The sequence below is a fragment of the Danio rerio genome, chromosome 20, assembly GCF_049306965.1.
Source record: "Danio rerio strain Tuebingen ecotype United States chromosome 20, GRCz12tu, whole genome shotgun sequence".
NCBI classification, from domain to species: Eukaryota; Metazoa; Chordata; class Actinopteri; order Cypriniformes; family Danionidae; genus Danio; species Danio rerio.
The window spans coordinates 58571172-58585000 of record NC_133195.1 but is presented as its reverse complement, the minus strand read 5'-3'; the positions used below and the strand labels follow the sequence as shown (position 1 = coordinate 58585000).

General features: G+C 43.4%; 2 protein-coding genes across 16 annotated transcripts in view; one reads left to right on the top strand and one right to left on the bottom strand.

Annotated features, from left to right (window-relative positions):
- The window catches only part of zgc:165600, a 14149-nt gene extending 10585 nt beyond the window's left edge, over positions 1-3564 (top strand). For 2 of the 3 annotated variants that reach the window (XM_073932006.1, XM_073932007.1), the window contains exon 6: positions 1391-3564. In XM_073932006.1, the coding sequence (XP_073788107.1) occupies positions 1391-1575 (185 nt within the window). In that variant the 3' untranslated portion in view covers positions 1576-3564. 3 annotated transcript variants of the gene reach the window in all.
- A 3417-nt stretch (positions 3565-6981) lies between these two features.
- The window catches only part of pak5 (p21 protein (Cdc42/Rac)-activated kinase 5), a 94819-nt gene continuing 87971 nt past the window's right edge, over positions 6982-13829 (bottom strand). For 12 of the 13 annotated variants that reach the window (XM_073932328.1, XM_073932324.1, XM_073932318.1 and 9 more), the window contains 4 exons: positions 13242-13368; positions 12999-13124; positions 12789-12923; positions 10076-10775 (listed from right to left, as the gene is read on the bottom strand). In XM_073932328.1, the coding sequence (XP_073788429.1) occupies positions 10620-10775; positions 12789-12923; positions 12999-13124; positions 13242-13368 (544 nt within the window). In that variant the 3' untranslated portion in view covers positions 10076-10619. 13 annotated transcript variants of the gene reach the window in all.

The following is a 13829-nucleotide window of genomic DNA, read 5'->3' as shown; positions in this document are numbered from 1 at the left end:
AAACTCAGCGCTGACGTCAGCGGTTTTCATGTGTTAAAGAAGTCGTCATTCAGTCATTGTCAAACTCTAGTGTTGTTAAACTCAGCGCTGGCGTCAACGGTTTGCATATGTTGAAGGTGTTGTGGTTCTTAAACTCTGGTGTTGTTTGACTCAGCGCTGACGTCAGCAGTTACATGTGTTGATGGAATCATGGTTCAGTTGTCCTCAAACTCTGGTGTTGTTAAATGCAGCGCTGACGTCAGCAGTTTGCATGTGTTGAAGGAGTTGTCGGTCAGTTGTCTCAAACTCTGGTGTTGTTAATTTCAGCGGTGACGTCAGCGATTTGCATGTGTTGACGGAATCATCTTTCAGTTGTCCTCAAACTCTGGTGTTGTTTGACTCAGCGCTGACGTCAGCGGTTTACATGTGTTGAAGGAGTCATGGTTCAGTCGTTCTCAAACTCAGGTGTTGTTAAACTCAGCGCTGACGTCAGCGGTTTGCATGTGTTGAAGGTGTCGTGGTTCTCAAACTCTGGTGTTGTTTGACTCAGTGCTGATGCCAGCAGTTTACATGTATTGAAGTTGTCATGGTTCAGTCGTTCTCAAACTCTGGTGTTGTTAAATGCAGCGCTGACGTCAGCGGTTTGCATGTGTTGAAGGAGTCGTCGTTCAGTCGTCCTCAAACTCTGGTGTTGTTAAACTCAGCGCTGACGTCAACGGTTTGCATATGTTGAAGGTGTCGTGGTTCTCAAACTCTGGTGTTGTTTGACTCAGCGCTGACGGCAGCAGTTTACATGTGTTGAAGTAGTCATGGTTCAGTCGTTCTCAAACTTAGGTGTTGTTAAACTCAGCGCTGACGTCAACGGTTTGCATATGTTGAAGGTGTCGTGGTTCTCAAACTCTGGTGTTGTTTGACTCAGCGCTGACGCCAGCAGTTTACATGTGTTGAAGTAGTCATGGTTCAGTCGTTCTCAAACTTAGGTGTTGTTAAACTCAGCGCTGACGTCAGCGGTTTGCATGTGTTGAAGGAGTCATGGTTCAGTCGTTCTCAAACTCAGGTGTTGTTAAACTCAGCGCTGACGTCAGCGGTTTACATGTGTTGAAGGAGTCATGGTTCAGTCGTTCTCAAACTCTAGTGTTGTTAAACTCAGCGTTCGGCTTACACAAACAAATAGGGAACAACATACACACGCACTCACACATGTCGAGCTGTACCTAGTTGAAAGCATTTCAGCTTTTCTTTGCGTGTGCTTATTTTTTTGTATGTGTTTGCATGTGTGTGTGTGCGTGCATGTTTGCTTGTGCGTGGGTATGTGTGTGTGTTACAGAGAGCTGTGTAAATGTATAAACTAACACTGCTGTGTGTGTGCGTGCGTGTGTGTGTGTGTGTGTGTGCGTGTGTGTCTCCTCAGCCTATAAGTGTGTGACGGATCAGCGGGAGCAGCTGGAGCAGACTCTGCCGCTGGTTCTGGGTCTGATTCTGGGTCTGATCATCGTCATCACTATCTCTGTGTATCACTTCCACCTCAAGCTGAACGCCGCACACACACAGCAGCCCACGCTCCCCCGCGACCGCTCACTCTACAAGAACATGTGAACACACACACACAATTCCTCATGTGTCTATTACTGAACAAACGCACACACGCTTCCTCTTGTGTCTGTCATTGCACACACACACACACACATGCTTCCTCTTGTGTGTCTATTACTGCACACATAAACGCTTCCTCATTTGTGTCTATTAATGCACAGACACACACACACACACACATGCACACACATTTCCTTGTTTGTCTATTAGTACACACACACACACTTCCTCGTGTGTCTATTACTGCACACACAAACACACATACACACATACACACACACTTCCTCATGTGTGTCTATTACAGCACACACACACTTCCACATGTGTGTGTATTACTGCACGCGCACACACACACACACACACACACTTCCTCATGTGTCTATTACTGCACACACAAACACACATACACACATACACACACACTTCCTCATGTGTGTCTATTACAGCACACACACACTTCCACATGTGTGTGTATTACTGCACGCGCACACACACACACACACACACACTTCCTCATGTGTCTATTACTGAACAAACACACACACGCTTCCTCTTGTGTGTCTATTAATGCACAGACACTCACACACACACATGCACACACATTTCCTCGTTTGTCTATTAGTGCACACACACACACACACTTCCTCATGTGTCTATTACTGCACACACAAACACACATACACACACACTTCCTCATGTGTGTCTATTACAGCACACACACACTTCCACATGTGTGTGTATTACTGCACGCGCGCACACACACACACACACACACACTTCCTCAACTTCCTCATGTGTCTATTACTGAACAAACACACACACGCTTCCTCTTGTGTCTGTCATTGCACACACACACACACACACACACACACACATGCTTCCTCTTGTGTCTGTCATTGCACACACACACACACACACACATGCTTCCTCATTTGTGTCTATTAATGCACAAACACTCACACACACACATGCACACACATTTCCTTGTGTGTCTGTCATTGCACACACACACACACACACACACACTTCCTCATGTGTGTCTAATACTGCACACACACACTTCCACATGTGTGTGTATTACTGCACACACACACACACACACACACTTCCTCATGTATGTCTAATACTGCACACACACACTTCCACATGTGTGTGTATTACTGCACACACACACACACACACACACACTTCCTCATGTCTATTAATGCACACACACACACACACTCACACACATTTCCTCGTGTGTCTATTAGTGCACACACACACACACTTCCTCATGCGTGTCTATTACTGCACACACCCAGCTAGCAAAGAATTCTGGCCCAGATTTGGCATAAAGCTGGCACAGCAGGCATTCATCCGGCACTGGCATGCAACATATGGGCCAAACATGGCCCAGGTTTGGCTGAGGTGGCACCGTCTTACAGGCGGCCCTCAAGACTTGGGCCAGATCTCAAATGTAGTATTTGGCCCAGATGTTTAAATGTACATGTGGGCCACATAAGTTTGACCTGGCTTGACCCACTTTTAAAATACATTTATATTATTTTTAAGCAAAGAAAAAATTCTATCAATCAGGTCGCTTCAAGAAAAAGCACAGCTATAAAGCGAAATGCTTCATGGGTTTATAAAAAACATTGCAATCGTAACACACCAACATATCGGGCCCAGTTCAGGCCCAGGTATGGGTTATTAATTTGGCTGAGACTTGGCCCACATATGGTCCATGTTTGCCGCTTGTATGGAAGCCAGATTTGGTCCAGTCATGTACCGTAATTCACTGCGGCATGTGGGCCAAGCAAATGCTGATGGTGTGAGCCAGATCTGGGCCAAAGAAATTTTGCTATGGGGGCACACACACTTCCTAATGTGTAAATTACTGCGCACACACACACACAAACACACACACACATCATTACATCCTCAAACTGCAGATTATTGACGCACCTTAAGATTGACTCGACTGAAAATAAAATATTTTGTTTCCATGTACTGTGTGTGTGTGTGTGTGTGTGTGTTAAGCCTGAGTTGATATAACATTTAAATCTGACATGTGATAAAAATTAAGACTGAGATGAAATAAAAATTAAGCCTAAACTGTGGTCAAAATTAATCTTGAGTTGTGATAAAAATGAAGCCTGGGTTTGGGTCTGTTGCACCTGAACATTAAAGGGCCATGAAACCCCCTTGTTTCAGCAGGGTGTTTTCACACCTCTACTTTGGAAAGTCAGAAAAGTGGGCGTGTCCAGCTCTGTTTAGGGGGGAGTGTCGGAGGAACTAAAGAGGGATGGTGTGGGAGTGTCTATTTGAAGTGACTGTGTTTACATGGACATCTGTATCAAACTATTTGCCAAGTTATTAAATAGTTGCAATAGTTAGTTCGATAAGAACAAACTGAATTAATAGACACGTAAGTTATTGTTGTCGAGCGTCGCGTACACTGTTAATCCACACGTGACTCCAGCTGCGCTCTCACAGAGAGAAAATGAAAACAAAACTTCACTGCAGCAAACTATAAAAGCAACACTTCACGCTTGTTTTGCCAACACAACGTGGCGTCTCTGTCGTCTAAACACTGTGACAGTAATGAATATTAATGAAGTTGCACAATAGAGCGCGCTGATTGGTTTGAACCAAGCTTTACTCATGCATTAATGCAGCACACTCGAAGACGTAATACGGTACACCCAGGTACAGACGCCCAGTCTGCACGCTGGAATACACACTATTATCTCATGGCCGTGACGCAGCTTCAAAAATTTGTTTCAAACCGGAAGTACGAATTTGCTGGAAATAACGCAAAAACAACCAATTTACACTTTTTAGTGAGATATAGGTGTCCTAATAGTGTTTTTAGCAGTGTGGGACACATATACCACTGTCAACAGCTCAACACATGCGTTCTGGTGTTTCGTGACCCTTTAAGCCAGAGTTGCAATTATAACTAAGCCTGACTTGACATTAAAATTAAGCTTGAGTTGAGATAAAAATTTAAGTCTGAGTTCGAGTTAACTGAAATTAAAATTAAGCCTGAGTTCGGGTAAAAAGTTATTAATTTAACTAATTAAGTTATGTAAATTAAGCTGTAGTCAAGATAAAAAGTAAGCTTGAGTTTTGAATAAAATTAATCCAGAGTTCTGAATAAAATTAAGCCTGAGTTAAGATAAAAAATAAAGCCAAAGCTGCGATTAAAATTAGCCAGTTAGGGTAAAAAGTAAGCCTTAATTGTGAATATAATTATTCCAGAGTTCTGATTCAAATTAAGCCTGAGATTTGATAAACAAAAAATTAAGCCTAAGTTGAGATAAAAATTAAACCTGGGTTAAGGTGTTGTGATTAAAATTAAGCCTAAGTTAAGGTAAAAAAAAATTAAGCATTGGTAGAGATAAAAAGTAAGCCTAAGTTGGAAATAAAACAATACAAAGTTCTGATTAAAATTAAGCCTGAGCTGTGATAAAATTAAGCCAGAGTTAGGGTTAGTTGCGAGTTAGAATTGAAATTAAAATTAAGCCTTAGTTGTAATGAGAATTATGCTTGAGATAAAAAAATTTAGCCTAAGTTAAGATAAAAATTAAACCTGGGTTATGGTGTTTCAATTAAAATTAAGCCTGAGTTGAGATAAAATAATAATAATTAAGCCTGGGTTGAGGTAAAAAGTAAGCTTGAGTTGTGAATAAAATTACTCTAGATTTCTAATTAACATTAAGCCTGACCTGTGATAAAAATTAAGCCTAAATTGAGATAAAGATTAAGCCTAAGTTAAGACATGAATAAAAATGAAGCCTGTGTTAGGGTTAGTTGTGATTAAAATTAAGCCTCAGTTTAGACAAAAATAAAGCCAGAGCTGCGGATAAGATTAAGCCTGAGTTGTAATAATAATCAAGCCTGAGTTGAGATAAAAAATAATCTTGTGTTTAGATAAAAATTAAGCCTGAGTTGAGATAAAAACAAAATTAAGCTTGGGTTGAGATAAAAAGTAAGATTGAGTTGTGAATAAAATTAAGCCTGAGCTGTAATAAAAAATAAGTTATTGTTATAGCAATTATTAAGACAGAATAACAGAATAAAATCAGTATGAAATGAAAATATGAAGGTATTTTTGAGTTTAAGCTGTGAGTTATAGTATAATATACTGTAATAGTGTAGTATAGCAATAAAAAAAAGCCTGCATTGAAACATAAATTAAGCCTGTGTAGCGATTACAAACAGTGATAACCATGAAGTCTAAATTACGAGTAAATATATATTATTATATTATTATTATTAAATCTGATTTGCCATGAAAGTAAAAAGTCTGAGTTAAGATTAAATATAACTTTGAATTGTGATTTAAAAAATACTGAAAATCTGAAATCTTTGAGTTGTGCTAAACATGAAGTCTGGATTGTGCTTTATAATGAACAACCTTGTGATCATAGAAAGACGTGTGTGTGTGTGTGTGTGTGTATAAAGCAGTATCGAACACAGCGGGTGGAGGATCTGTGACGCTCCTCGGGTTTGTGTTTTGGTCAGAATGAATCTTGAATCTGGACGTGTGTAAATCGATGAGAAGCGTCCGGACAGCAGAAACATCTCCAACAGTAAAGATTTCCACAGATGAGCTGCGCTGCGCTGCGGAGATCAATGCTGGAGTCTCCGGCCGAGGGTTTATCGATCAGACACCCAATTACAGAAGAACTACTCCTCCTGATGGATGATGATGATCTGTGCGCGCGCACGCGTGTGTGTGTGTGTGTGTGTGTTTAATAAACTTTATTTTCTGTTCATCAGTTTTCTTGTATTTTCTAAACTGAATATGTCCAAATGGCGTAATGATGGCGCAGTAGTGCTGTGGTCTCACAGCATGAAGGTCGCTGGTTCGAGTCCTGGGTCAGTTGGTGTTTCTGTGTGGAGTTTGCATGTTCTCCCCGTGTTGGTGTGGGTTTCCTCCGGGTGCTCCGGTTTCCCCCACAGTCCAAACACATGCGCTATAGGGGAACTGATCAACTACACTGGCCGTAGTGTATGAGTGTGTGTGTGAATGAGTGTGTATGGGTGTTTCCCAGTGTTGGGTTGCAGCTGAAAGGGCATCCACTGCGTAAAACATATGCTGGATAAGTTGGTGGTTCATTCCGCTGTTACGACTACTGATTAATAAAGGGACTGGATCACCTGGAGGAAACCCACGCCAACCCAGGGAGAACATGCAAACTCCACATAGAAACACCAACTGACCCAGCCGAGACTCAAACCAGAGACCTTCTTGCTGTGAGGCCACAGTGTGAGCCACCGTGATGCCCACAACTTAAAATTGTTCATTAAAAAAAAAAAAGAGAGACTATGTTAAGTGAATAGATGTGTTATGAGGGCATGAAGTGTGTGTGTGTGTGTGTGTGTGTGTGTGTGTGTTCCAGATCTCCAGACGTCGTCTTCAAAACCAAAGCCTTTATTAGCATCTGAGGCAGTTTATAAACATGTGATACAAAACAAACTCTGGATTCATCAAAGCGCTGTGCAGATCTCCACAGCAGCCGTGTCCGTATCTCTGCTGCTGCACTGCATTATGGGATGTTGATCTCTCCTGCAGCGTCTTTAACCCTGATCAGCTGCATAGTGTGTGTTCTGCACGTGTGTAATAGTGTGCAGTGCTGTATTGTGTGTGTGTGTTGGTGTTGTATATTACGCTCCAGCACTCCTGTAGTAAACTGCAGCTCATTGACTCTTCTACAGACGCATTCCTCTACATATGAGCTCTGATGTCATCTCAAACCTCAGTAAAGTCACTCTGTTCAAGAGTAGCGGTGAATTATCAACAGCAGAAGTGGACAGAGCAGAGATCAACACCCCATAATGCAGTGCACCACCGTTAATACACACAGCAGCTGCTGATGAGCAGATCTTCTGACAGTGTATAGTGTCAGTATTGTCCTGCTTCAGCTCAGCTCATGTCCTCTGGAGTTAAACATCGCTGATTCAGTCTGCTTCACCCAAAATAAAGACAGTAATGTGTATAAATACAGAAACGCTTCAGTCAAATGAACTGTGTGTGTGTGTGTGTGTGTGTGCGTGTTGTCCATCAGCTCAATTTTAGAGGTCTTCTTGATGATGATCCACTGCAGTCAATCTGATCATCTACTGGGAGCTTCCTCTGCTGTTTGGCAGACCCTCTGCTGCTGCTGATGATGATGATGATGATGATGATGATGATGATGATGATGTGTGTTGTTCATTTATATGATTAATAAGGGTGATGATGCTGCACAAGAGGCTGATCCAGAGCTCGCTCCTCTGGGAGGTGCTCATATAATGATGATGACGGAGAATGAGTCAGTGTTTAATAACTGCACAGTCAGTCAATCTCCTGTTAGATGCTGATTAGCTGTTATTCCCCTATATGTTAAACAGTTTTAATGACTGATGTCTGATCACTGACGTCTGTTCACTGACGTCTGTTCACTGACGTCTAATCATTGATGTCTGATCACTGACGTCTGATCACTGACGTCTGATCACTGACGTCTAATCAATGATGTCTGATTATTGATCTCTGATCACTGACGTCTGATCACTGACGTCTGATCAATGATGTCTGATCACTGACATCTGATCCCTGTCTTTCTGATCACTGATGTTTGATCACTGATGTCTGATCACTGATATCTGATGTCTGATCACTGACGTTTGCTGTATGATCACTAATGTCTGATCACTGATATCTGACCACTGACATCTGATCACTGATGTCTGATGACTGATGTCTGATCACTGACGTCTGATCACTGATGTCTGATGACTGATGTCTGATCACTGACGTCTGCTGTATGATCACTGATGACTGATCACTGATATCTGACCACTGACGTCTGATCACTGATGTCTGATGACTGATGTCTGATCACTGACGTCTGATCACTGATGTCTGACCACTGACGTCTGATCACTGATGTCTGATGACTGATGTCTGATCACTGACGTCTGATCACTGATGTCTGATTACTGATGTCTGATTACTGATATCTGATTAATGATGTCTGATGACTGATGTCTGATTATTGATGTTTGTCTGATCACTGTCGTCTGATCATTTATGTCTGTTTGATCACTAATGTCTGATCACTTATGCCTGTCCAATCTCTAATGTCTAATCACTGATATCTGTCTGATCACTGATGTCTGATTACTGATGTCTGTTTGATCACTGATGTCTGATCACAGATGTCTGATCACTTAAGTCTGATCACTTAAATCTGAGCACTGATGTCTGATCACTGATGTCTGTCTGATCACTGTCATCTGATCACTGAAGTCTGAACACTGATGCCGGTCTGATCACTGATATCTGTCTGATCACTGATGTATGTCTGATAACTGACGTTTGATCACTGATGTGTGAGGACTGATGTCTGATCACTAATGTCTGATCACTGTCGTCTGATCACTGATGTCTGTCTGATCACTGATGTCTGATCACTGATGTCTGTCTGATCACTGATGTCTGATCACTGATGTCTGATGACAGATGTCTGATCACTAATGTCTGATCACTGACATCTGATGACTGATGTCTGATCACTGATGTCTGTCTGATCACTGATGTTTGATCACTGATGTCTGATCACTGATGTCTGATGACTGACGTCTGATGACTGATGTCTGATCACTGATGTCTGATGACTGACGTCTGATGACTGATGTCTGATCACTGATGTCTGATCACTGACGTCTGATGTCTAATGACTGATGTTTGATCACTGATGTCTGATCACTGACGTCTGATGACTGATGTCTGATGACTGACGTCTGATGACTGATGTCTGATCACTGATGTCTGATCACTGAAATCTGATGTCTAATGACTGATGTTTGATCACTGATGTCTGATCACTGACGTCTGATGACTGATGTCTGATCACTGATGTCTGATCACTGATATCAGATGACTGATGTCTGATGTTTCTGACCTGTGCCCTGATGACAGCACATCATGTCTGACTGCACCTTCTTCCGGACACCAGTGTAAAAACCCAGAGACACAACATTCAGCACTGAGAGAATCACCACTGCAAACTGAGGCCTTCAACTAGACCTGTTCGGAAGTGTGTGTGTGTGTGTGTGTGTGTGTGTGTGTGTGTGTGTGTGTGTGTGTGTGTGTGTGTGTGTGTGTGTGTGTGTGTGTGTGTGTATACAGGCTACAGTACACTCAACCTCTACTGCGGTGTGTAGTCTATTGAGCAGTTCTTGGACACACAGATGTGGGTCACTGTACAAACATGAAGCGGATCTGCTGATCTCTACACTTCAGATGCTCACAGCAAGACACACATACACACCCACACACACACACACACACACACAGACACATAGACACACACACACACACACACACACACACACACATGACTGCTCAGGTAATTATGCTGAACACATCAGGTATTGCTGGAAGAGGATGAGTGTGTCTGTGTGTGTGTGTGTGTGTGTGTGTGTGTGTGTGTGTGTGTGTGTGATATGAAGAAGGCCACACTACTGAGAGTCAGAAATCAAAGAGTGTATAAACGGGATGGGGGGGGGGGCAGCCTCTACAAATGTACAGTACAGAAATATATCAGAGTCCTCTGTGTGTCTACGGCTCCATCCGCACACACACACAAACACACACGCTGTAGGAAAAATTATTATTATTCATATTAGCAGGAGCTCTCTGTGTGTGTGTGTGTGTGTGTGTGTGTGTGTGTGTGTGTGTGTGTGTGTGTGTGTGTGTGTGTGTGTGTGTGTGTGTGTGTGTGTGTGTGTGTGTGTGTGTGTGTGTGTGTGTGTGTTTGTGTGTGTGTGTGTGTGTTTGTGTGTGTGTGTGTGTGTGTTTGTGTGTGTGTGTGTGTGTTTGTGTGTGTGTGTGTGTGTGTGTGTGTGTGTGTGTGTGTGTGTGTGTGCCTGTCTGACCATGGAGAACACCACCACAAAATACTGGAGCTTATCAAAACTGTACAGGCCACTTACAGCACAGCTAGAATACAGGGTGAGTGTGTAAGTATGAGTGAGTGTGTGTGTGTGCGCGCATGTGCGTGTGTGTGTCAGCGGGGCCGGTAGTGCCGCATCAGTGGGACAATGCAGGCCGGGGGTCCTGCCAGCTTCAGGAAGGGGTTCTGCAGGAGCTCCAGTGCTGACGCCCGCTGGGACGGCTCTCGCACCAGCATCAGCTCCAGGAACGCCCGCAACACCGACGACACCTGCACACAGACACACACACACACACACACACACAGGCTAATGTTAGACAGGATGGTGCAGGACAGCTCTCACACCTGCAGAACATCATAAACACACTCATTAATGCCACATGTCATTGGTGCGACACTGTCACCAGTAGATGGAGCTGTTCAAAATAAAGCTGTGCTGTCGTCGTGAGACTATAATGACAGACGTTTGAGGCCATGTGTTCAGATGCACTGGAGTCAATGAAAAGGGTTTGATCTATGAGCATCAAACGCACACGGCTTCCTCAATATGGTCTAAAGACTGAAGATATGAGCCTAATCTGAGGAGACCTATCAGGACCAAAGTGTAGAGAAGCTCTGAGTAGAAACTAGGCATATGTCATCTCTCCTGAGCACTAGGGGGCGATGTGCTGAAACTGCAAAACATCATACTAGTCAAAACACATCAAGTTTGTTCAGGTGCTGAAGGAATGAAGCCTCATGTTCAGGTGTTAGGGGGTCACTGTTCTTAGGGTTTAGGGGGTCACTTTTATTAATGTTAGAGGTTCACTGTCATTAGGGTTTAGAGGGTCACAGTTATTTGGGTTTAGGGGGTCACTGTTATTAATGTTAGAGCGTCACTGTCATTAGGGTTTAGAGTGTCACTATTATTAGTGTTAGGGGCGCACTGTTATTAGTGTTAGGGGGTCACTGTTATTAGGGTTAAGGGGGCCACTGTTAGGGATTAGAGGGTCACTGTTATCAGGGTTTAGGGGGTCACTGTTATTAGGGTTTAGGGGGTCAGTGTTAGTGTTAGGATTTACTGATATTAGTGTTAGGGGGTCACTGTTATTAGGGTTTAGGGGATCATTGTTATCAGTGTTGGAGTCACTGTTATTAGTGTTAGGGGCTCACTGTTTTTGGTGTTAGGGGGTCTTTGTTATTATGGTTAAGGGGGTCATTGTGATTAGGGTTGGGGGGTCATTATTAGTTTTAGGGGGCTCCCTGTTATTAGGATGGGGGGGGGGGTCAAGGTTATGAGAGTTGGGGTTCACTGTGATCAGGGTTAGGGGGGTCTCTCTTATTAGGGTTAGGGGGTCACTGTTATTAGGGTTAGGAGGGTCACTGTTATTTGGATTAGGGGGTCACTGTAATCAGGGTTAGGGGGTCACTGTTATTAGGGTTAGGGGGGTCACTGTAATCAGGGTTAGGGGGTCACTGTTATTAGTGTTAGGGGGTCACTGTTATTAGGGTTTGGGGGTCACTGTTATTAGTGTTAGGGGGTCACTGTTATTAGGGTTAGGGGGTCACTGTTATTAGTGTTAGGGGGTCACTGTTATTAGGGTTAGGAGGGTCACTGTTATTTGGATTAGGGGGTCACTGTAATTAGGGTTAGGGGGTCACTGTTATTAGTGTTAGAGGGTCACTGTTATTAGGGTTAGGGGGTCACTGTTATTAGGGTTAGGGGGTCACTGTAATCAGGGTTAGGGGGTCACTGTTATTAGTGTTAGGGGGTCACTGTTATTAGGGTTAGGGGGTCACTGTTATTAGAGTTTGGAGGGTCACTGTTATTTGGATTAGGGGGTCACTGTTATTAGGGTTAGGAGGGTCACTGTTATTTGGATTAGGGGGGTCACTGTAATCAGGGTTAGGGGGTCACTGTTATTTGGGTTAGGGGGTCACTGTTATTAGGGTTAGGGGGTCACTGTTATTATGGTTAGGAGGGTCACTGTTATTAGGATAAGGGGGTCACTGTGATCAGGGTTAGGGGGCCACTGTTATTCAAGTTAGGGGGGTCACTCTTTTTAGGGTTAGGGGGGTCACTGTGATCAGGGTTAGGGAGGTCAATGTTTTTAGGGTTAGGAGGGTCACTTTTATTATGTTAAAGAAGACATTGTGATTAGTATTGGAGTGTCACTGTGATTAGGAATGGGGGGTAATTTTGTCTAAGATTTTGAGGTCATTGATTAGGGTCAGGGGTCATTGTGATTAGGGGTCACTTTGACTGGGTCTAAGATGTTATGGTTGTGTGTTAAGGCCCATCACCTTGTGAGACTCCTTGAGTCTGGGTGGCAGGTTGTCTCGTATTCTTCGCATGGCCTGCAGTGGCGGCTCGTTGAAGTACGGTGGTTCTCCATCCACCATCTCTATCACCATGATGCCCAGAGACCAGATGTCCACCTGCACACACAGACTGGTCAGACTCACCAGCACAGGTCAGAAGTCACAGGTCAGAGGTCAAGGACACTGGAGTACCTCAGTGCCATAGGGTAACCTGGAGATGACCTCCGGAGCCATCCAGTACGGCGTCCCCACTAAGGACTTCCTCTTGGGAACCTCTTTAGACACTTGAGCACAGAAGCCGAAGTCAGAAAGTTTGATCTGGAGCAAAGAACACATACATCACGGCTGCATGAGTTCAACTGTTCAACCACTGTAATAAATGAGTCAATACTTATATATCAGGATAAAACAGAATGAAATGAAGACTTCACGTACCCGTCCGTCACTGGTCAGTAGGATGGAGTCACTCTTGATATCTCTGTGAATGACGCCCTGAGTGTGCAGATATGAGAGCGCCTTCAAGACTGACAGACACACGGTGGCGATCTGTTCCTCATTCATCCTGTCAACAAACACATCATAAATTACCTCTATACAGTGACGTCCATAAATATTCGGACATCGACACAATTCTAACATTTATGTCTCTATTCACCAACACAGTGGATATGAAATGAAAGGAAGATGTGCTTTAACTGCAGACTCAGCTTTATCTGAGGGTGTTTACATCCACATCAGGTGAACGCTGTAGGAATTACAACAGTTTGCTTATGTGCCTCCCACTTGTTAAGGGTCCAAAAGTAATGGGACAATTGGCTTCTTAGCTGTTCCATGGCCAGCTGTGTCCAAGAGTTTATTTCAAGTGTGCTGTTTGCATTTGAAATCTCTTGCTGTCAACTCTCAAGATGAGGTCCAAAGAGCTGACACTATCAGTCCAGCAAGCCATCATTAGGCTGAAAACACAAAACAAAGATGTTCACCACAAGATGTAAACCATTGGTGAGCCTCAAACACAGGAAAGCC